The sequence below is a fragment of the Mixophyes fleayi genome, chromosome 3 (assembly GCF_038048845.1).
Source record: "Mixophyes fleayi isolate aMixFle1 chromosome 3, aMixFle1.hap1, whole genome shotgun sequence".
Taxonomy (NCBI): domain Eukaryota; kingdom Metazoa; phylum Chordata; class Amphibia; order Anura; family Limnodynastidae; genus Mixophyes; species Mixophyes fleayi.
Genome location: NC_134404.1, coordinates 99,996,467 through 100,020,236, shown reverse-complemented (window position 1 = coordinate 100,020,236; position 23,770 = coordinate 99,996,467). Strand labels below are relative to the sequence as shown.

Sequence of the window (23,770 nt, the reverse complement as noted above, 5' to 3'; positions counted from 1 at the left end):
TTGTAGAACTCATAAAAGCATATGCAGCCTAGACAAGGTTATTGATGTCAGTCTGAACAGTTAGAGCTTTGTGTGGAAAAGCTTATAAAATATTCTCTTAATAATATGATACATGATTAGATTATTCATTGAAATCTTACCGTGTTTGTCAAGAGTGAGTTGTAATTGTAGCTGACTGGTCATGTTTCACCATTGAAATATGAAATATGCAGTCTTGCTTGAAACAAAAGTAATTTTATTTCTTTAGTGATTATTTTGTCAGTTGCTGTCTTTGTTATCCTGATTTCTTTTTACATATTTTGCTGCATTCCTTATATTTTTACCACACTGTATCGTCTAGTTTTACAGCACTTTTTAACTTGCTCTCTTCTTTTTTGGTCTCTCTTTATTTTATATCAATCAGTCCAATGCCTGTCTGAGTGTTTCAGAATTGACCTTTGTAAAATGAATGTTTATTTGAGCACCCTAACATAAGATGTTATTAAACCATAACTGAAAGTTACCATATTAGGATTACTATTTCCTACATTTGCAGTCAGCGTTTGCTTAGTCAATTCATAATATGTAATATGTATGTATCACAGTATCTGTACAGTGGCCCACAGGTGAGTCATGGGGCATGGAAGTCACAAGATAGGGCCCCATATATACAGGTGAATATTCTTCTATGGAGGTGTTGTTGGGTTCTGAATTTAGCACCGTCACTAGTTGACCTCATGTCCCGAACTTACTGCATCACATGATGCATTGGGCTATGCATGGGGGAGGAAAGGATGTGCCAATATCTTAAGCTTCCTAATTTGGGTAAAATTTCTTTGTGTGGATTGTTTTTGTGGGATTGGTAAGATTGTGAAGAGCAAAAATATATTCATAGGCAGGCACCTCCAGTGGACCATTTAGACAAATGTCTAAAAAATTAAACAAACAGCACAAAGTAAAGGAAGTAAAGGAAGTATTATGGCGCTATTGTCTCAAAAAAAATAAAACGTGAAATAAAACAAAAATTAAAATATACATGTTTACAGCGCTAAAGAACCAATGTAGATTGATCTAATTATGATTAGAAATCGTTAATCATGGGAATTTTCACTGATCACCAGTATAATATCAACATTTTTAATATAGTTAATATGTAAGTGGTTAGCACTTCTGCCTCACAGCGCTGGGGTCATGAGTTCAATTCCCGACCATGGCCTTATCTGTGTGGAGTTTGTATGTTCTCCCCGTGTTTGCGTGGGTTTCCTCCGGGTGCTCCGGTTTCCTCCCACACTCCAAAAACATACTAGTAGGTTAATTGGCTGCTATTAAAATTGACCCTAGTCTCTCTTTCTGTCTGTCTGTATATGTATGTTAGAGAATTTAGACTCCAATGGGGCAGGGACTGATGTGAATGAGTTCTCTGTACAGCGCAACGGAATCAGTGGCGCTATATAAATAGATGGTGATGATGATGTATGTAATATATTAATATTAAATATCAAAATATTTCAAACATTAAGATAATCACAAAAAGAAGATATAAAAGAATATTTTGGTGGTTTACTATCAAGACTGCACAAGAAGTATTCTTTTGAACCTTTTTTTGGATCTTAAATTTTGTTTTATTTATTTCATCTTTGATGTTTGTTTGAGACAATAGCGCTGTTATTCTTTCTTTACTTTGTGCTGTCTGTTACGTATTATTTGAGTTTTGGTGGGTATAGTAGAGTGGGCTGCATTTGTCTTTTGGAGCGTTCTTGGTTTAGTTTCTTGTTTTTCATACAACTGTATAAAAAAATGTCTAAAATCATTGGTCAAACAATTAGAACTGATTAGTTAAGGTCAATGGTCATATCTAATGCCTAAAGTTTACTAAACATTATGAAGATACTAATACAGGATTGTTATAGACCCAAGCACAATATCAGCAGTAGACAAAATAAAATGTCTCCTCTATCAGATTAGGGCTTAGGGTAACAAAACATTACTCTCTGTTCTTTGCCAGGGTTGTGATAAATGCTTCTAAGATTTAGTGAAAGGAAAAAATAGATTGTAGATGGTGAGATAGTAAATTACACTCTTGTAAAGGTCAGAAAGGTCTAAGTGAGCTGTAAACAAACATATCTCACAGAAGCGCATGAGAAATACTTTACCTCTAAAATAACATTTGCTTTGAGCAATGTCAATTTTTTTTTGTGCAGAATCATTAAGTTTATCATATCTTGGAAAAATCTAATTAGGACTCTAAAGTGGACATGTCATGGCAAAAATTATTCTCCTGCACATTCAATTTAGTGGGGACACTAGAAAAGCACTTGCATTCGTAATGCTCAATTGTTTCTGTGCTGACCCATTGTGGTGTTGGGCAAAGCTCCACCCCTGTCACACAGAAGCGAGAAAGCTAAGGAAATGTTATATGTAGATTGTGGCAGGGGAGGAGCCTCTCCTCATTATTATAGTGTGGTACCATGGGAGCGATGGAGCGTTATAGCAGTAGCGCTGTTCTTGCCAGAAAGTGCTAACATTCAAGTCTCCATCTGATACAACCATAAGCAGATTTTCCAAACTAGATATAATTGACTGTGCATTTGTTCTGGTTCTCATTTCTAAGATACATATGAGAAGACTTGTTTGTTATTAACCTTCCTCTCCCGCTCATCCATGTGTCCCCAGTTCTGACATGGACGGATGATAATGCTCACAGCAGCACATGACTGATGTAGGAAGGAACGCTGACGGCCAATGAAGAAAGTGCTATGTGCATAGTACTGTCCCTGTGATGGATCCAGCGAGGCCGGAGAGGCGTCAGCTGGATCTCAATAAAAAGACCAGTAACGCCATCCTCGGTTACCTTTTCATGTAGAATCACATTATTTTTTACATAGAAGTTTATTATAAAACTATATTTTTATTACATAAAGCTACTATATTTGTATTCCTTCGATACTAAATTTTGAAAATATTTTTTATAATGTATGTCATCAAAAATATCTTAATTTAAGTCTGAGCTTTCCAATATCTTAAATCCAAATGTCTGAGACTTTGCCACCTTGTAGTAAGACTGTATAAAATAAAACACATATTATTAGTAGTATTATCATTATAGTTTGGGTTCTTCATAGTTACCAGTTGTCCATAATATCCAGGCACAGTCCCAAGTTTTAAAGATCTGGCCCTGGAAACCGCTGGTCCTTGAAATGTCCCTATTTTTCACTAGAAATATAAAGTGTCTTTAAAATGCAAAACAGTGCAGTCTTCTGGGAGTGTGGGGGGAACTCCCTAAAATGTGAGCGTCTCCCAGACATTCCGGGAGAGTAGACAAGCGCGTGTTACACTATTTATTTCATTTTTTTTTTTTATAATGTTCAGTATACTGAGAAAGATGTTTCTAAATTCCAAATTGGTGCTTTGTACTGTGAAGTAAATCTAATCATAATGAAAGTAAAAATATTTGCGTACACCACATTTAATGTTATAAATGGCCAATTTACCATGCAGAGCTGGCTAAAGCCTGGGATAGTCTTCAACCGCATGGGAGCTTTGTTAAATGGGGAGAAACCACAAATGCAGCGACAATTCCTGCAGCTAGCGGCGAAATATAATGCACCTTCTAGTAGTGTCAAAGAAGCTGTAACTCAAAACATTATACTTTTACCTATTAGTAAATAGACGCCTTAGTGAAGAAGCTGAAACGGGGCCACCTTTTAATATTAAACATACCTTAAAATCAGAAAAGAAAGCTGAAAATTTCAGAATGACCTTTACTGTCCCCAGTCTTTAATGTTCTAGACCAGTGATGGGCAAACTTTTTCAGGAGTGGGCCAAATAAAAAAGAAAAACTTTAGGCGGGCCAATATAATTTATTAAAAAACTCAAATATCGAAATATATAATACAATTTTTTGAATGGGACGGGAGGGTGTTATATAGCAGTGTTACCTCTATAAGTGCAGCGATCGTACAGGCACAGGACTTATTTCAGCAGGTTGTTGCAGATCCGTCTTTCTGGTGAGCCACTAACTGACAACACAGCAGCCAATCGAAATCCGCCTTAGAATATGGCTCAGCCCATCTCTTCTCACATGACTTTCAGCCATTAGGGGGCGGGCAGGTGTTTGAGTGATTGACATACGAAGTGTCCTTTTAGGAAGGAGTATGAAGTGTAATGAAGGAAATAGCTGGGAAGACATAAAAATGAAGGTTCTGACACACAGGGTCGGCCCTAATAATTTTATGCATATTTTAATGAAATTTTTTAAAATATTGGCGGGCCGAATCTGGCCCGTGGGCCGTAGTTTGCCCATCACTGTTCTAGACAATCTGTGAGACATCAAACACACGGTACATGCAAGTAGATCTAAGGACATATCTGAGTGGTCAGAGTTCTGTATGGAGGACTGTTAAAAAGATCCCAGGGTAGGATATAAACCTTTTACCGGCTACACAGAATTGCTGGAAGCTGTTACTTCTTCTACATCGGGTGTCACTAATTACTTTACGCAAACTTTTGTATATTCCATGGTCCATAGTCAACTGTTCCCAATTTATAGGGACAGTCCAAGGTTTTAAAGATTTTTCCCTGGAAATGTTGCTATTTTTCAACTAACTGCACACTAGAATTTCCTCATTTGCAGTGGAGAGTTTTTATCATAGCTTAGTGGGTGCCAACCAAAACTACATTTTAAATTTTGGTGACGTTACAAAAATGTTGACATAATTAGAGTGTTCTTTATTGATATGGCTACATTACTGAGGCCAACAACTGACATTATAAAGAATCTGTTAAAATAAATTACCTGGGGCTGTGTTCTAAAGAGGGAAACTGCAATAATTAATTACTAACAAGGAAAAGTCTTTTTTTTTTTCTTGGAAAAAAAGATTTGAGTGACTAATCATATGATAAAAGCTCTTTTCTGTGTGTAATTTGCAATTACTTTATTATTGAGTGTATAAAATGATGACATTATTTATGTGCGCACAATGTTACAGTAAAAGGGGTGCAAATAAGCTTATGCAATGTACTAAACAACACTAAGCACCTGAGTCATTAAGAAGAGCAAGGCAAAAAAATGAGTAAATTTAATCCTGGACAAACCATGTTACAATACAAGGGGTGCAGATTAGTTTATTATTTTGCATGTAAGGAAAATACTGGCTGCTTATTCATCTAGCACACAATTGAGAGCTTTATTTTTACACTGAAATTTAAAATTGATCTAGGACATGCCCTATCCCAACTATAAATCTGTCCCCACATTTTAAATTTACCTCCACCTCCAATGCAACATGGTTTTGCCAAGGTGTAAAGTTACTCCTTTCGATTGCCCACGATATATTGCTATTAAAGCGATTCTATCAGCTTTTGATATTGGTGCAGTCTATCTTTGTAGTGTAGTCTTGTGTAATAACTGTATTTTTAGTTTCCTAAAATAAAGTTTTAGCTATATTCCCTAAGTGATAAGATTCTAGCAAGTGTGGTTCATTGTGCTAGAGGCTTTTCTAATAACGTTTTGAAAAACACATTCTGAAAAGCTAAAACGTAGAGGATTAGACAAATGATTACTTTGTTTGTTTGTTGTGCAGTCAGCAGCGGAATATGTGAAGATCCATCTGCCCGAGGTGCTAAAACAACATCTTCAGGATTTTGAAAGGGATAAAGAGAACAGTGTACTTTCCTATCAGACCATTCTGGAACAGCAGATTCTAGCTATAGACCGAGAGATGCTGGAGAAGCTTTCAGGGTCCTATGATGAAGCGGGTATGTAGTGTTCTGTCAGCAGTGTTTAATGTCTGTCTGTATAACGTCTAATCAACCTCTTCAATACATTTTCCAATGTCCTACATTAATGTAATATAAGTATGTCAGAAATTATCACAGTGACTAAATGCAAGTGTATTTTATTTAAGTAATGAAGTAATGACCTTGTCACACAACATACGCAATAAAATGGCTAATTAGGCTTAGCGTGAGCATATTGAAAAACATTGAGGCCACACAGGTCCTGAAGGTTCTATTTCTAGAACTCACCAGTCAGATTTGGTTAGAGCAACAATATCACATACAAGGTGTATTCATTTGTTTCTTTTCATTAAATAGCACGTTAAGTACTTTTTACGCATACATTTCTTAGCTATCCTCATACAAAACATTATATCCCTTTAAAAGGGTCTTTGATTAGTAAACAAAAATGTCTGATAGATACAGGCACAATCAGTCTGCTATAGAGACACAGACTCACAGCTCTCATCATGTCATGTGATGACAGAGGGAGGAGAAGGAGGTTGTCACAGACAAATCTCAGAGAGGCATTCAAAAGCCTCTGCTTATTACCTCATGTGCCATGTGACTGTGGTTGCCATGGTAGTCCAGAATTATATATAATTAATAGTGGCTTGAACAAAAGCGCTGAAACATTAAACATTCTTCTTATAGCCTATCACATTGATTTGTGTAAAAAATTAAAAACCTTTTTTTTCATGGAATTGCTGCTTTAAAGGGTACAAATCTAAATTTAAATAATATTATTGTTTATTTAGCACCACCATATTACTCAGTGCTGTACATAAAATACTACTTCCTGTGCATATTATATCCTGATCAATGCGGTAGATAATATTAAATTCTATAACACTGTATGTAGAAATCAATGTCATTTTAATGTTGACACTGAATGAATTTAATTTTTTTTCTTTTTTATTATTGTATATGTTTGCCAATTATTAAGCCCTCTTGTGGACATAAGGTTTCAGCTCATTTTGTCACCCATTCAATTATAGACCCAAACCAACTCAGCATTAAAGGTCCCATCACCCCCTCCCTATAGTGTTTTCTGTGCAGCCCCCCCTCACTATAGTTTAGCATAGGCAGCACCCCTATAGTTTAGTATAGATAGGCAGCCCCACTATGCCACACGGTAGTGCCCCCAAAACAATGCTATGCCACACGGTAGTGCCCCCAGTGCTATGCCACACGGTAGTGCTCCAAAACAATGCTATGCCACACGGTAGTGCCCCCAAAACAATGTTATGCCACACGGTAGTGCCCCCAATGTTATGCCACGCAAGTGTCCCAGATTCATATTATGCCTGCAATAGTCCTCTCAATTCACACACATATATATATTTATATATCTATATATGTATATACATGTATCTATGTCCCTCTCTCTCTCTATATATTTATATATATATATATATATATATATATATATATATATATATATATATATATATATAAAAGAAAAAAAGCAGATGGCGCTCGTGAAAATGCAAAAAAAAAAAGGATATGAGAAATGTATTCCATAATGGTAGTACTTTTCGAGACCAGTGTGCTCTCTTTATCAGGTCACCATTAAGCACATCAATTAAACCATTTAAAGCCAAAATGCAGTACCTGCAAGAGAAATGTTTGATATAGATTTGAATAGCTCCAAAGCGCAATGTGTCACTTACCTGAATGTGAAATGCTCCGGCATGCTGCTCCTCTGGGCGGCCGCGACAGGAAGACAACTCCTCCTCCCCTGCTGAAGTTAAAAAACACACTACCGCGCAGGTGCAGAGAGCCAGACAGGCTCTCTGCACCTGCGCGGCAGTGTGTTTGTTACTGACACTGCCGCCGAGGTCCGCAGATGTCGGGCAGTTAAGTGATCTCTGCAAGCTCCGCCCTAACATCGGAGGGGGCGGAGCTTAATCGGGCCGGGGCCTACTGGTGATACGTCCGGCTGGCCGGTAGGCCAGTCCGAGACTGTCTAACCCTAATCCCTCAGTGCCACCCCAATTCTCTAACTCCAATACCTAACCACAGTCTCTACTCACGGTCCCTAACCCTAGCTCCTAACTCATATCTCTAGTATGTGACTGCAAACTTTAATTCCTGTTCCAATAAATTAGAGCCCAAATGAACAGAGACAAAATAATCTGGAACCCAAAATACCTGGAGCCTAATAAAACTAGTACCCGAAGGCAATGTTCCAAAATAAACATATCTGGGTTTCTTGCCCTCTATTTAAGCAAGAGGTTTAGGGAAAAATGATGGGAGCCCTTATACTTTCTAAACAAAACACCTCTCACTGTTTACCTATAACAAGGGTAAAGCAACGATTTTTGGGCTTCTCTGTAATTTGTGAGAGTTCCACCTATATTTGTACATCTTCCGTCAGTCATGTCACTAGTTCTTAGTTCAAGTGTTTGCATCTAACACCATCACAAGCCACTGCCGTTTGTGGGCTCAAAATCAATAACATATAGATTTTGAGAATATTCTTAATAGTCTTATTAAGAATAATACAAGTACCAACAAATGTCTATTCTGATATTCTTACTAACATCATGGTTTGTAGTGAATTAGTAGACTGCATTCTCATGGATATTGATTTAGCCCGTGGCTGCCTCCACTCCAGCATCAGATATACTTTAAGGAACTCAGTAAAGAACTAACAACTCTGAAGATTCAGTAATAGATGTTTATAAATTGTAGAGAGCTTTCGTGTCTTCTTCTCTTATATGGTTGAAGCATGTTTACAGAACTGTGCTCCAGTATTCTCCGTGTAGTAAGACAGAAGCTGGAGAGGATTATCTGTTCTCTGGGCAGCAATATAGGGTGGCACAGTGATAAGCATTGCTTCCTCACAGCACCAAAGCCATATGTTTGGGCCCTATCTGTGTGGATGTGGCATGTTTTCCCCGTGTTCTAGTGGCTTTCCTTGTGGTGCTCTGGACTCCTCCCATATTCCAAAAACATACTGGCAGGCTCCATTGGGCAGGAGCTGATGTGAACGAATAAAACATTCTCTGTGAAGTGTAATATGTTTATTTAATATATATTAAAAACATATATATATTTTTTTATATCAGGTAAATTTTTATTGCATTTTTTTCTTTTTTTTACACTTTAACAGCAAAAAAAAAGCCCAAAACATTAGGCTAAAACAATAACTAGTGATACAAGCAGTGTCAAATATTCATGCACAGTAGATTCAAAATGCATTGGTATTCAGATTTTCAAATCAGGGTATACACATCATCCAAAATTTGAAGATGCAATAAGATAATAACACGGTAGTACTAATACAAAATACAATCGTTGACCTTAATAACAAAGGAGGTGGCCGGATGTCTGCCCCGAGCATTGCATTAGGAGAGCTCCACCTCCCTCAATCCTTCTGTACATATGGGGATATTCTCCACCTGTACCATATTCTTTCATATTTATCCACTAGGTTTCTACTGGTGTACAATTAAAAACATATTTAATACAATAAGTAAACAATAATAACTATAGTTAAGGAAAAACAGCTATCAATTCCAAATGAAACCGTTCTGTAAAATAGGACAGGAAATATTTCCCTGTTCCACTGTTTGAAAGCTGTGTCTCATTAGCAGAAGAATGCCATGTAATTGTATGGCAGTCAGTGAAGTTGGAGGCAGCATTTCTGTGCTGTAGTTTTATTCCAGAGAGACAATAAGACATAACAACAGTCTGTGTTTTACTCAGAAGTTTCTTGCATATATAATGTCTGGTTGCAGAGTCCAGCTGACTGCTCAGAGCATTGATACATTCCCCAAAGGCTTTTTATCTGACATTCAACCAATGTACAGAATCAGAACAGACAGATGAAATTACCAGAAATCAAGAGTAACAGAAAGTGGATAGAAACTAGCAAATTATGCGCTAAAGGATGAGCAGATTGCTAGATGAATGGAGAAAGGACCACTGTGATGTCTGCTTCTGGTCTACTTCAGAGATCCCACGCACACTTTGTTAAAGGAAAGGCAGCGATACATAGACGTTAGCTGGGGAGCTAGCGGTAGTGTTGAAGCCTATAATATTTCTCACAGAGGAAAACATCATACATGCTGCATATAGCTTCCCAGTTTCCCTCATTAGTAGAAACCGTCACAGTGTTTCCCAGTCCATGTTCTTGAACGTGGATATACAAGAACAGCAATAGTGGATTCCTCATTTTCTCAACGGCAACTTATGTCCATTCTCTTATTATTTATTTATTAAGAAAATACCATAAACCAGTACTCTTTATAGGATTGCAGAAACAAAGATTTAGGCTCAATAAAGCCATACGTTTAACATGATTTATTTTTAGACCACATTCTAACCGTGGACACCAGATCAATTAATAACTATGGTTATAGGTAGAATATGTTGTCATGCGTCAGGCAGGTTTAGTCAGAGCTCAGTAATTATTAGTATAACTTGAAGCTATGGCTACAAGTGATAGTACCGTCAGATGGACCTTGGTCGTCTTGTCATTTCCCACATGATCACATAGACCATGTGTAGTCATGTCCCATGTGATCACATAGACTGTGTGTAGTCATGTCCCATGTGATCACATAGACCATGTGTAGTCATGTCCCACATGATCACATAGACCATGTGTAGTCATGTCCCACGTGATCACATAGACCATGTGTAGTCATGTCCCACGTGATCACATAGACCGTGTGTAGTCATGTGCCACGTGATCACATAGACCATGTGTAGTCATGTCCCACGTGATCACATAGACCGTGTGTAGTCATGTCCCACGTGATCACATAGACCGCATGTAGTCATGTCCCACGTGATCACATAGACCGTGTGTAGTCATGTGCCACGTGATCACATAGACCATGTGTAGTCATGTCCCACGTGATCACATAGACCGTGTGTAGTCATGTCCCACGTGATCACATAGGCCGTGTGTAGTCATGTTGAAAATCAGGGTTTTCCACAATCAGATTAAATTAATGTTAGCGTGTACATGATTCCCTGCACCTTTATCTAAATGTGCTGCTTTTCCATCCTATCTTGCTTTGTGGTTTTCCAGCCATGTCTGCACACTTCTAGAAGGAGTTTTTTATTTTTCTTGCCCTCAGATATGACACTGGTCTGGATACAATGTCCTCAATGTAGGGAGTACAGCAAGTTGTACCACAACCCTGTGCAAAAAACTAAACAGTGCTGGCTCATGGCATAAGTACATGGCTGAAAGGCACCAAAGAAAGACAGGAACATAAATCCATGTATTTAAGTTTCAAGTGGACTAACACAAGCCAATAAATCATAGTAATCCGACGGTAAAGAATCCATTTTTGTTACCTACAAATGTTTACTCTAAAGAATAAGTTGATAGAACTGCAACAACATCATATTGTTATTGATGGTAAGAAGTCAGATCATCACCAGTAAGATATGTTAGTTATAATAAAGGAAGGTACATCATCATCATCATCATCATCAACATTTATTTATATAGCGCCAGCAAATTCCGCTTTACAACTGGGAGCAAACATTAATAAAACAATACTGGGTAATACAGAAAGAGAGGTAAGTGAACCCTGCTCACAAGCTTACAATCTATGGATGAGAATACTAACACATAGATTTAAATGTTGCCAGAAATGTTGTGATGATTACAGATGAAACAATTTTGATATTTTAGTTACACGCGAAGAGCTGCAAGAACTCATTTCCTGCAGTGTCATACGGAAAACAAAGAATTATTATCTAGATAAGTGATCAGCGTTCTGTCCTCACAGGTGATTAAAAGCTGTCAGTCCAATGTGTGCATATCACTTCAATCAAGTCATTTATTGTTTAGTACAAGAGCAGCAAATGCCACATTCCTGTTTCCTAATCTATATCTGATTACCAGAACAAAATGTCTCACTTTACAAATCATTTCAGATGCCAGATGTTTCTCTGGCTTCTCACCTCCCAATTATTCATAGTGTCGCTCCATCCCTCATCCATAAACCAAAAATATTAATGAATCGCTAAAATCAAATATACAAGTTGCTTTCACTTAAGAGCCACAAATGACTGGAAAAAAAGTCATATTTTGTGCTATACAAAGAAAGTGTGGAAGCAAAGATGGAATTATAGGAGGGAACATATTTAAATGTCATTGAAGATAATGCTACTATTTTTGTTTTGTTTTTTAATACTGTGCCTTTATGTTAAGTTAATCACATTTATTTAATAAATTGACTTTAATGAAAATTTGGAGAAAACTGCTTACCGAATATTATACAGTGTACACAGTTCTCATTTTAGAACAACTCTCTTCCATTACAATATCAAATAGATAAATATATTAAAAAATACTATGCTTTGGTGGTGAATTTTTCTGTACTTCTCTACCTATTCCCTGCTGAGCCCGTCCGACTGTTGCATTATGAGAGGGGGTGCCACAAAGCCGCACCGATGCGGTGAAGACATAAAGGTGCAGAGCTAGTCGCCGGAAGGAAAATATATATATATATAATTCTGTCAGCAGTATAAAATTCTGTAGACGGCATGTGCCGCCATGACTCATGGGCAGTGCCCATCCTGCACCCATTATAGATATGCCACTGCAACAAACATACTCCCAGCACGGCTTCATTCATTCATGAAGGCGCACTGCATGACTTTGTATTGTTTTGTGGGCTCTGTTGGAAATGAAAATATCGAAGAGATGTATTCACTCTTTTCATCATTCACAACTACATCACTGTTCAGTTTAGCCTTATTTATGTGTTAAACTAATCAAGAGTGTGGAGGGACATCAGGAACTGTCTTTGGTTGAGTTGTGTCTAGCACATGCTCATTCCAAAATAAAATTCTCCTGCATGGTACAACAGGTGTCCTAATGAAAGTATAAGTTGAGGCCTGGTTTCCGCCACCTTCAAGAATGTAAAAAAATCAAGTCCTTTTGAGGAGGGAAAAAATATTTGTCATCTACTAAATGTGTCTTGAATTTTATTTAAACAATCTTATTCTACGCCAGTGGATCCCAAACTGTTTCAGTTCAAGGCACTCTTAAGGTCTCCATAATTTTTTCAAGGCACCACTAAGCCAGAATAATTGCCAAGTAGTTCCCCGCCTTGCTTACCACTGGCCATGGCCGGGGCACCCCTGTGAGATCTCCGAGGCACCCCAGGGAGCCTAGGTGCACAGTTTGGGAACCACTGTTCTACACAAAGAAATCTTGTGTTTGCATCTGGGTACATACCTAAGCCTTCATGTGCCTATCCTGCACTTGGCAAGGAATGCCCCGATCTGCTCTGCTACTCCCATAAAACGTTGCACAATAGTGTACCCTTCTATGTGCTGCCACCTTGTCCCACAAATCCAAGCCTTTACCCACATAAAGTGCGACATCACAAGACGGGATATGCCCCTTTTGCAAATATAAGTGAGAGTCTTTGTCCTATCGGATAAGTTATTTGTCTGTAAATTCAGATTGACAAGAAAGAGCCAGAAAAAATGCTTTAACAATTCTAGACAGAAAATATGCAATATGAAAAAGTATGATTATTATAGACCCCAAAAACTTATCTTGGAAGTATCAATATACAGAATTTTTTTGTAAAGTTAAGATATTACATTGTGACTGCTGCTTACATTTACACCAGCAATAGAATGGTACTAAGGCTTATTTATAAAAGTGGAAATATACAAACCCGCCGTGCAAATGCCCTTTTATAATATCATGCACCTCGTTTTGTACAAACAGGTTTTATGAGGAAATGCAAAAAGGCAGTTTTTGTGGGGGTGCAATAGTGTGCTCCGTGTAAGAGAGGAGATGTCGTACCAGGGGGTTTCATGCAGAGAATGAATTAGGCACGTGGGTGCATATGGGTGCAATAGGGGAGTTCCTGCTTTGTGTAAGGGGGTGCACATCCTTGTTCTTCTTACACATCCTTGTTCTTCTCGCAAAATGACTTAACACTACTTCTATGATGAAAGAGATCGGGTCTTGTCTTATATATTTAAAGGGACACATTTCCACCTTCCACTTGCACTAATGTCTGCTCCATCTCACAATGACTTCAAGCCATAAAGTAAGGTAAACTGAGCAATATTTTTGGAGGAAAACCGAATGAAATGTTAAATGAATAAATGGGTGGTCCTAAAAGTGCAAGTTGTCTGTACACAAGGTGTGATAGTTGGGAGGATTTATAATTTAGCTGATTGTTTGATGCAAATTTATGATGATCATTTTTTCTGCAACAATATTCATGGGAATAAGCAACAACACAAACATCACATGAGACTTTAGAGCAGACTCTTTCCGTCATGTGCATTTTCAGGTGTATCTATAAATCAGGAAAGCTAGGCAACCGGTAATTTTCCAGGTGTTGTTCAAAGGACCAGTCATAGAACGTACACCTTAAATATACTAGATGGACAGGTTATTGCATTTGAGCGCATAGTGTAACTCTTATTGGGTTGTTCGCTTTATAAAGAAGACTACTAGAGAGAAAATATCAATGGTAGTGCAAGTGTTTTAAAATTAGAGTTTCTATTACTTGTGGTCATACTCTTTTTGTTTTGGACACCCAGTACAATATGTTTTATTAGATCATACTGACATTGTATTATTTGTAGGTGATAAACAGCCTAAAACAATGCAATCTAGATGACCAAGTTATTTATAGAAGAGATCATACAGTTTGGAAAATATTAGTAGGACATCATTAGTGATTCCATTCTTTAGTCTTTTCCACATTTTTATAAGATAACCAGTTACAACTCCACTAGCAGCACTGAATACACAATAACACAATACACAAGAACCTGGGCAGGAATGTGTTTCAGTGATAAATTTTGTCAATTTTATTTACTGGTCAAATGCCAATATTCCAAGGAGCCATAATCAGGTGTAAGTACTACTATAGGGCAGTTATGCTTCAACACTTTTTATCTGTTACAGAATTTAGTTGCTTTTCAACTTCTTTTTTATTTTTGATTGTTAAGAGATATCACTTTCTGTTGGAAGGAGTTTTGCTGACAGTTTGTTTGAATGCCATTACCAAGTTCATTGCCACTGACATTAGGTTTTTGTGAACACACTGATGCATTTTTCCGGTAACATATTTCCTCTTTCACGGATGAATTAATGTAGGTGTTTCTTTCCCTTTCAAATGTGGCAAAATATGTGCCCATTTTCCAGTTGTAGTATTTTAAAATGCAAAAGAATGAGATGACAATAAATTGGCTGTGTATTTTTACACCTAGATAGCTAGCGGTGCTGATGACAAGTACAAAAAATAATTGTGCTTTGCAGTGGTCAGTGTGTTGTAATGAGGTTGAAACATGTTTAAGAACAAAACAGAGAAGATAAACCAGGTTGGAATTGTTACTGTACTGTTTGCAAAGCTATATAGCAAATTCAGTGCACACACAAATGGAGGAGTAATTGTAGGAAGGGCTGTAAGCTGCTTTTAGAAGGCTGTAGACATGTGACATTTGTTGACACTAGTTGATTGTCATCAGAATCAACCGTATCTCTTCACCCATCTCTACTACAGGCTAACTAGTGTTCTTCACATTTTTTTGTGCAATTGTTTTTTTCAAGGCTTTTGACAGCTTATACCAGTTAGAGCCATAGGAATCCTTGGCACACAATCTGCATTTCCTTCCTGCTCTCTCATATGAGCTAAACTGCTCCATGCATTTGAAATTAACATATGGAACATCTTAGAATGCAGTTAAATAGTGGTAATAAAATGTCACCTAGACATATTTTCCTGGCTCTCTTTCATCTCTAATTGTTGCTGTTTTTTCCAGCTACAGGAAAACAAAATACATAACTATGTTTAATATATATACTAGATATATATATATATATATATATATATATATATATATATATCATGATGCTCTGATTGAACGATATTTATAGAATGAAAGCCCCTGGTTTGTGCTTACACTACATACTACCATAGTTATGGAGTGATCTCAAACCATTTGATAACCACAGAGCACTGTATCATGCTATGGGTGAAACTCATAGGCACTACTCTGTGGCCTGGAAAGGGACATAATGATTCTTTATGGGCAGCCATACGAACATTGGTACATTGGGGATAACCTAAGTAACACGAGGATACAGAATAGGCTATAAAATAGAACAGTGTTCGTGTATTTAAATATTCTTGAGTTAAACTTAATTTGCTCATATTTTGTTAAAGACATAGACAAGACTTGCTACCCTCCCAGTTGAAATAGGAATAATGGGGAAATGATTTGGTTAGGCAGGTACATGTCTATATGTTATTCTATGTACATTACTATATGCTATTCACAGAAGACTTCTACACCTACCCAAAAGGACCTGAATGTGCCACACCCATTTTGCCATTTTGTAGGACGTACATGTTTTGGTTGTGGAAATATCAAGATTGTCTCGCAAAAAAAACAAGCAAACAGGCAAGTATATTGTGAAGACACGTGGTTCCTAAATCACTCACACACGGTATAAGAGGATAAATAGAAGGATGAATTATTCTGCAGAACAGGATTAAATACAGCACAGCTCCTTAACGATAGCAGGTCCAACAAGTGAGGAAATCAGTTCAAATAAATCCAGTGTTATAGGTACAGCACAGTCCCCAGCACAGCGCCACTGATTCTGCAGCGATGTACAGAGAACTCTCTAAAAGTTTAAATTCCCTAACACACACACACACACACACAGACAGACAGAGAGAGACTAGAGTCAATTTTGATTGCAGCCAATTAACCTACTAGTATGTTTTTGGAGTGTGGGAGGAAACCGGAGCACCCGGAGGAAACCCACGCAAGCACAGGGAGAACATACAAACTCCACACAGATAAGGCCATGGTGGGAAAAATCGTCTCTTCTGTCTTAGTCCAATGGGGGAGGATAAAAATAATGACACAAAATCACACACTAGCTGCCAGCCAATCGCAATCAGTTTCCTACTGCTTCTGATTGGCTGGTGGTGTGGGGAGGCCAAGGGACTCTCTGCTTTCATCACATTTCAGTAGAAAGTAAAGGAATCTCTTTTGATGTAGGAAAAAAAGAACAATGCTGTGGAGCTCAATTCATTTGATTGACCGATTCATTTTAAAGGGGTTTCTACATGTAGCACACATGGGTCTTTGAAATGAATGGGAAAAGCTCAGATACTTACAGAGTAAATGCCTTATTCTCAAATTCTCCCAAAATTTATCAAAGTCGACACAAATTGCTTGATTTTGAAATAAAACCATTGATTGTTAGAATAGAGTTTGGACAATTAATTCACAATTTTAAGGACGATTTATGGAGATTTTGATTTAAAATTTGTGAGCAAATTTCAAAATTCATTTTTTTTATAGAGTTACCCTTCATATAGTGTTAGGTTATTGTGTGATACAGTTCAGGTACATTTGTGAATCCAGACAAATTATTCAGTCTTTAAATTGCAAACATTCTAAAAAGACAGAATACAAAAAAAGAGAATACTAAGCAAAACATCTTTGTTTAATTCAGTAAATCTAATACCATTTAACAATTATTTGATTCTAAAATTAGCCAGATTTAGTATCTCTGGTGTCGATTGGCTGCTGTGTACAGTAAAATGTGAGGAGTGTTGTTAATTATTATGTTGGCTACAAGTATTATTGCATGTGTTACTTTAATATGCAAAGTATTCTGAGCCAAAGGAAAGTTTTGTACAGAGCCAGTTAACTTGGTTAGATACCAAACTTTGAGAAGAACACATGACTTTTTTTTAACTGAAATGAATGATAAAACAGTGCTACAAATTCATCCATTCTCCTTACTGGTTTAATTGAAGGTCAGCTTCTGCTGAAGACACAGCAGACTGTCTAGAACTGGCCTAATAGATGAATATTGATGCAACCAAGGCCCAATGCATTGTGCTTACATAAAATACAAGCATCGTACAGTTAAATAAAATGTATTAATAAAATACAGCTTGCACCTTATAATATAGCATTTTCACAAATATTTAAGCAGATCAGCCAACTTAAATTTTTATTTTTGATAAGTGTGAATTATGAGGACACCATGTGATGAAGGTAACACATTGTGTACCATGCTTAAAAAGCGTATTCAGTGGAAAATGTAACGTCTTATATTTAGAGGTGGAAATAATCCAACTGCACCTGTAAATATGCACTTTTCTGTTCGCTCCATGCACAGTAAAATGCGGCTGCTTTTAGACTAACTTGCACTAGAGGCCCTTACACCTGCTGTGGGGGATCGGGTCATACAAGGTGAGTACTGTAGAAATGTCATATGTAAGTTCCGCACGCCGCTTGGAGATCATCATCAATTATTTTAAAAACACCACTAATCCCGCAGCGCTGTACAGAGAACTCACTCACATCAGTCCCTGCTCTATTGGAGCTTACAGTCTAAATTCCCTAACATTCAGACAGACAGACTAGGGTCAATTTGTTAGCAGCCAATTAACCTACTTGTATGTTTTTGGAATGTGGGAGGAAACCGGAGCACCCTGAGGAAACCCACGCAAACACGGGGAGAACATACAAACACCACACAGATAAGGCCATGGAGATGTGGGATATTTACAGCCGCAAGTTCAGATGTGCCCTTAGGAGGTGAAAACGTTGCCGGTCACAAAGGCCTTTAAAGATAAAAGCTGATGATGATTATGACATCTACCTTTACCACAGTTTGCAACAAACAACATGTACACCCATTGGATATAGCACCAGGTTCACTATAGTAAAAGCAGTAACACTTTAATCAGTACCAGCACAGTTCTCTTCCCATCACTTTTTATGATTGTCTGAGCAATTTTGCTCACCTAGGGCCTCATGTAGAGTTGAACACAGTTTACACTTACAACGTAAGTATGATTTTCAAAGGATTCTGATAAATAAAGAGGGTGAATGAAGGTAGTGTAGGAGTGTTTTTATTTGAAATTAAATAATTTTAAACCTGTGTGTGTGTTTTAATGACATTTTGCCCTGGCAGCCATGGTTATGCTGGTGCTTGTAGTACTGCAAGTGTCAGCATACCCAAACACTTAATGGCAACCTAGCCATGCTGGAACCACAGACAAAATTAATGTATACATTTATTTAATAATTATTACCCCACACCCACCACCCCAGAGGTGTGGGAAGAGTCCTAGTGCTTCTCAGCACGGGGCTGGTTATACTAAGTCTGCATTTTATTTGCAGGCCCGATCCCCTAGGGAATGTAGTCCAGTGCTGCCCAGCATAGGACTGCCTTGGCATTATGGTAGGGGGATACCACACTGTGGGGTTCCATGCTTTAAAAGTTAGATGCAACATAGCCATTTTTCAGTTTCCATCTCCATGACATGCTGAGAGCTGTGAGCCTGTGTCAGCCATATTTGTTGCAACCTCCAGTGATTTTAGATAAGGAGATAATGATTTGTAGAAGAACAGCAAGAAAAATGACAACCAGATGCATTTATTAAACAGTACTTGTCTTGCTATTTAAAGAAAAAATATATAAATCTTCTATGTGGGATTCCTGCTTTAATGTCAGAAAATACATGTAATTATATTTTATATCAGCCCAGTAGGCTTTCTTCCAAACAATAGGCAAATGTGGCACTTCTAAAGGACATATTTGTGAAAAGACGAAAAGCCCTGATTAGTGGCAATAAGGCTCATATTCACAACAACCATCAGGACGGCGTTAACAGAACAAATATTTGCACTGCAAAAACTGGAGCCGCGGAGTCTAACGCGCCCCTGGTCTCCACCAGGGACTCCCACAAGGAGGTATGGATTTGACTGCTAGGGACGCGCAGGTCGTGCTTCTCCAGTACAGTTGCCAGCGAAGCAGGAAAAGAATGGTCAGGCGTTCTGGGTCAGATCCAGGCGGACAAGGGCAGTACCAAAACATAGTCCAAAAGAAGTGTCAGGAAATTGGCCAAGGTCAAAATCTACGAGAGTACTACAGTCGAGGTAAACCAGAGGGAGAGTCAGGAACTAGCCGAAGTCAATCACCAGGAAAGCAGACAAAACACTGGGTGCTGGAGTAGAGGCGGGACCTGATACTTTGCCAGAGGCCTCTTTAAAGAGAAACAGCCCAGCGCTAATTACTGGCGGTGGTGATGTCACCAGCCGATACCGGTTCCAAGATACCGTCCCGTTGCTTAGCAACGGCGCCCGCACATGCCTCACAGAGCCAGCCAGAAAGTTCCGAGTCTGGTTGCTATGCAACCAGAAGCAGCGGGGGCCTCTGCAACTGTCCCGGAGGAGGCACGGAGGGATGCCGCCTGACAACAATATTATTTGAATAAAATGCTTTATTCTTTGAATAAAATTATTTTTTATGCATAAATTATACTTGACCACTCTCCCGGAATGTCCAGGAGACTCCTGAATTCCGAGTAGGTCTCCCGGACTCCAGGAAGAACAGGCAATACTCCCACATCATGCCCTTCTGGGAGCCTTGATGATGCGATTCGCTGTCATTTTGGCCCGTCCCCCCCGTGACAAAATTATATTTTTGTTGTGGGGACAGGGACAAAATTATGTTTATTTTGCCCTCTCACCACACCCCACCTTCGGGATCTCCTGGAGGGCAACAATGCAAAGTCGCCAAGTATGGCATAAATCTGTTCAAATATTTTGAAAGTATCTATTTTTAAACTGAAAGCCGAAATCTGGGTTCCGTGTGATGCTCGTGGGGCAGTATCACTCGGCTGTCCCTGCTATATGTTTTTTTTTAAATTGCAGATTTAAGCGATAATAAAATATCTTACTTATAACTGCTCTGAATGATAAATAGGCCCCTGAATATCCGACAGTAATATAGTCTAATCTGTGAGAATTATGTAGTTCAGCAGCAGTTTAAGAGCTGAGTTTTGCCCAGCCTTCCACCACCACAAACCATGTTTTAATACTGGCAATAATAATAATTGGTGTTATGCATTTTAATGCTTCTTAAATGTGATTGATTCTGAATTTTACAAGAACTCATCTGTCTGAAGGAAACTCTTATTGCAGTCATAATTTGTTTTTTCTCTCCTGATACTGTAAAACATGTCTCTAATATTAGGGTGATGGGGAGCTCCGCTGATAAATGTCCGTGCACATTAGAGCTGAGAGTATAATATTATGCCACTAGCAGGTCCTGGGATTTATATTAAACCGAGAGAACAAAATGAGAAAACTGTCAGTTTACAGGAAGCAAAAATAATGGGGTTCATGATCTTTTGTAATTAACTGTGTTGTGTGGAAAAAAAGACAATTTCGAGAGAGCCAAGTCCTACACAGCCAGCACAGCTCATTGGAACAAATCAGTTTCCCAAAAGTTACCTCAGAAGGTTATGGTGGAAGTAAGACAGTGATAAACAGAGGCAGAAGTGCACATATTCAAATGTCTGACATAAGAGATGACAGAAGAAGTTTCTCCTTATAAAGCAGTGTGGAGTATTACTTTATACAAGAGCGCAGTAGAGAAGGAGAGATAATAAGAATGCCATTTACCTGCAGACTGATTGTCTGGCTTTGATGAATGGGACAGTTGGATAGATGTTATGCTTCTCTTTTCAACACCCTAGCATCTGCCTGCCTTGTCCGGGCCTATGTCTGGGTGATTTATTTCCATCCAGGACATGTATGCAACTGTGACATCTTTTTTTTATTTTAAGAAACTGCTGTTTCTGACCCAGATACTACAATGAACATTGAGTCAACCAATCTTTTTTCGACAGCTTACAAAAGTTCAAAGACATGCCAATTTTATTTCTTTTGAAGTGAAAGAAGTTTGAACAAAAAAAAAAACAACACATTTTTTTAATAGATTTTTTTTGTTTTCGGCTTTACAGCACAGTGTTGTAAAGCAAAGCAGGAAATCAAAGTAAATGGAAAATAATGGAGAATATAATGAAGGGGATTTTACATAAAAGTTCAGAAATAAGAACCGCAACAGGCATTATTATAGTAAGCAAAATCTTTCAGAAAAAATAAGCTAAGGTTGGCCAGTCCCAGACCCTGCAGGGTACCAGCTGCGTGGCAGGATAAATACCTTATATGGATCCAAAATACAAAGACAGTTGTTGTCAGTACGTGTCCTAACTGTTACAGATCTGTATATAGCAAAATATATGAGACATTAGCAAAACCTTACACTTCAACTTACATTACAGTATATTTTAGAACATTACCAAGATGTTTTTCCCTCAAAGTGACTTCATACAAAGGGCTAAATATGACATTAATAAGCTCAGCACGATCACCTAATTTAATGGGAAAGTGTCTGTGGGTGTTAAGTGGAGTTGGAACAATGTTAACATTTTTTAAAAACTGTAAGTGACAATAGATGATGATAAACCAGAAACGGTCTCAACCCTGTTATTTGGTTTTGTTCACAGAACCATTATTTTTTAAACTCCATTTGCTTGTGAGATTAGCTATGGGTGGCACAGCATGTCTGCTTTGAACATTTTTTCCATACAATTTAATTTATTAGTAACGGACTGTATGTAGTTGTTTTGGTGGGATATAAATTATAAGGTAATCATGTGAGGGTTTTAAGATCTGAAATTGTATAGTTACCTACTCTCTCATATTTATTTTGGTATCCCACCTATGGTGTTTATGAAATATCAAGTTCTTAAGTATTTATTCTTTTTTTTTTTTTAGAATTGAGACTGCTGTTTCTAACTAGATATACACTAAACTGACGGAAATTTAGCTTGACATTATTTTTATGGTGGCTTAGTTTGACTTTTGGCGTCTTAAAGGAAATGCGCTGCTCTAAATGACCTTTGGGTGTCATTAAAGAGAAATGATGGTAAAGTAGGTCTGCCTTGACTTGTACTCCCTACTGGATAATATTCCAACCGTTTAAGCTGCACTTATCGCTGACGGATTGACGCTGACAATTCTTTTATATGTGCAAGAAAAGATCCCTTCACATTGTACTGTAACTTGTTTTATGATTCCGATAAGAATGCAAGAAAACCTGCTGAGCTTCAGATAAAATAATCAACACTGTGCTAGTTTGTTCCTGGTTCTTGCTGAAATGTTTAATTGGGTGTTTGCTGGCTTTAGTCATCAAACATAGTTAATTGCATTGATTAGAAATGAAGCATTAGACCAAATTAGAGAATGTGCCAACTTTTCCACTAGAACATTTTCCGGGGACATACTCATTCTTCATTGAGAAAGCCTTCAGGCAACTTTGTTTATGTATTCTGTCTTGTTCCTTAATACGCCTAATTATGTAAAGAGCAGGCAAAGTTTCTTTCTTGTTGTAAGCTGAGACTATTCATTTAGGGTCTATTGGTCACAACTACTAAATCACCCCTAATAGATTGTAAAATAACAATGATTTAGTGGCCTATAAAGAAAGATTATTGGATAGTAATTAAGTTCCATTTTTCAGAAAACAAGTCCGAAACAAAATAAAATTCAATCTTTATATGTGCTGCTTTGAACACAGGGCCTGATTAAGGGTACAGGTTGCCCCTGGCTCGTGGCACCCCCTCGCCTTTCACACCAGGCTAATACGCAGTAGGTAACAATGACACGTCCTTAATTTACAATCCGGATTCCTTCAACACCAGTGGCGGATCCAGGAAGGGGGGGGGGGGGGGGGGGGCGATCGGGGCGATCGCCCCCCCCCCTAGCAGACACTTGCTGCCGACCGCTGCACAGTATGTGCAGGTCCGTCCAGCCATGACAGGCAGGGATAGTGTGCTGCCCGGCTGCTCTGACTGTGTTTAAAACACAATCAGAGCAGCCAGGCAGCACACTGCCCCTGCCTGTCACGGCTGGACGGACCTGCACATAGTGTGCAGCAGTCGGCAGCCTAAGATGTTAGAAAGGGACGGGGCCTAAATCGCCCCGGGTACACCAGTTTTCTAGATCCGCCCCTGTTCAACACCCCCACCAATGTTTTTGTTCTCGTGTTTTTTGAAATTCAGCTTCACTTGGCTTTTTAAGAAGCTCACAGCAATCTTGTCACTCATTTCATTTTCATTAAAATCAGAACTGTATGTTAGAATAGAGATATGAACGAGTGCTATTGAGG

At 38.2% G+C, this 23,770-nt stretch overlaps 1 protein-coding gene across 1 annotated transcript in view; it reads left to right on the top strand.

The window, feature by feature from the left end:
* Window positions 1-23,770, top strand: part of PPM1L (protein phosphatase, Mg2+/Mn2+ dependent 1L) — a 180,867-nt gene that overhangs the window by 130,770 nt on the left and 26,327 nt on the right. Inside the window, exon 2 of the mRNA XM_075202073.1 lies at window positions 5,562-5,736. Within this exon, the coding sequence (XP_075058174.1) occupies window positions 5,562-5,736 (175 nt within the window). The remainder of the gene's footprint in view (window positions 1-5,561; window positions 5,737-23,770) is intronic.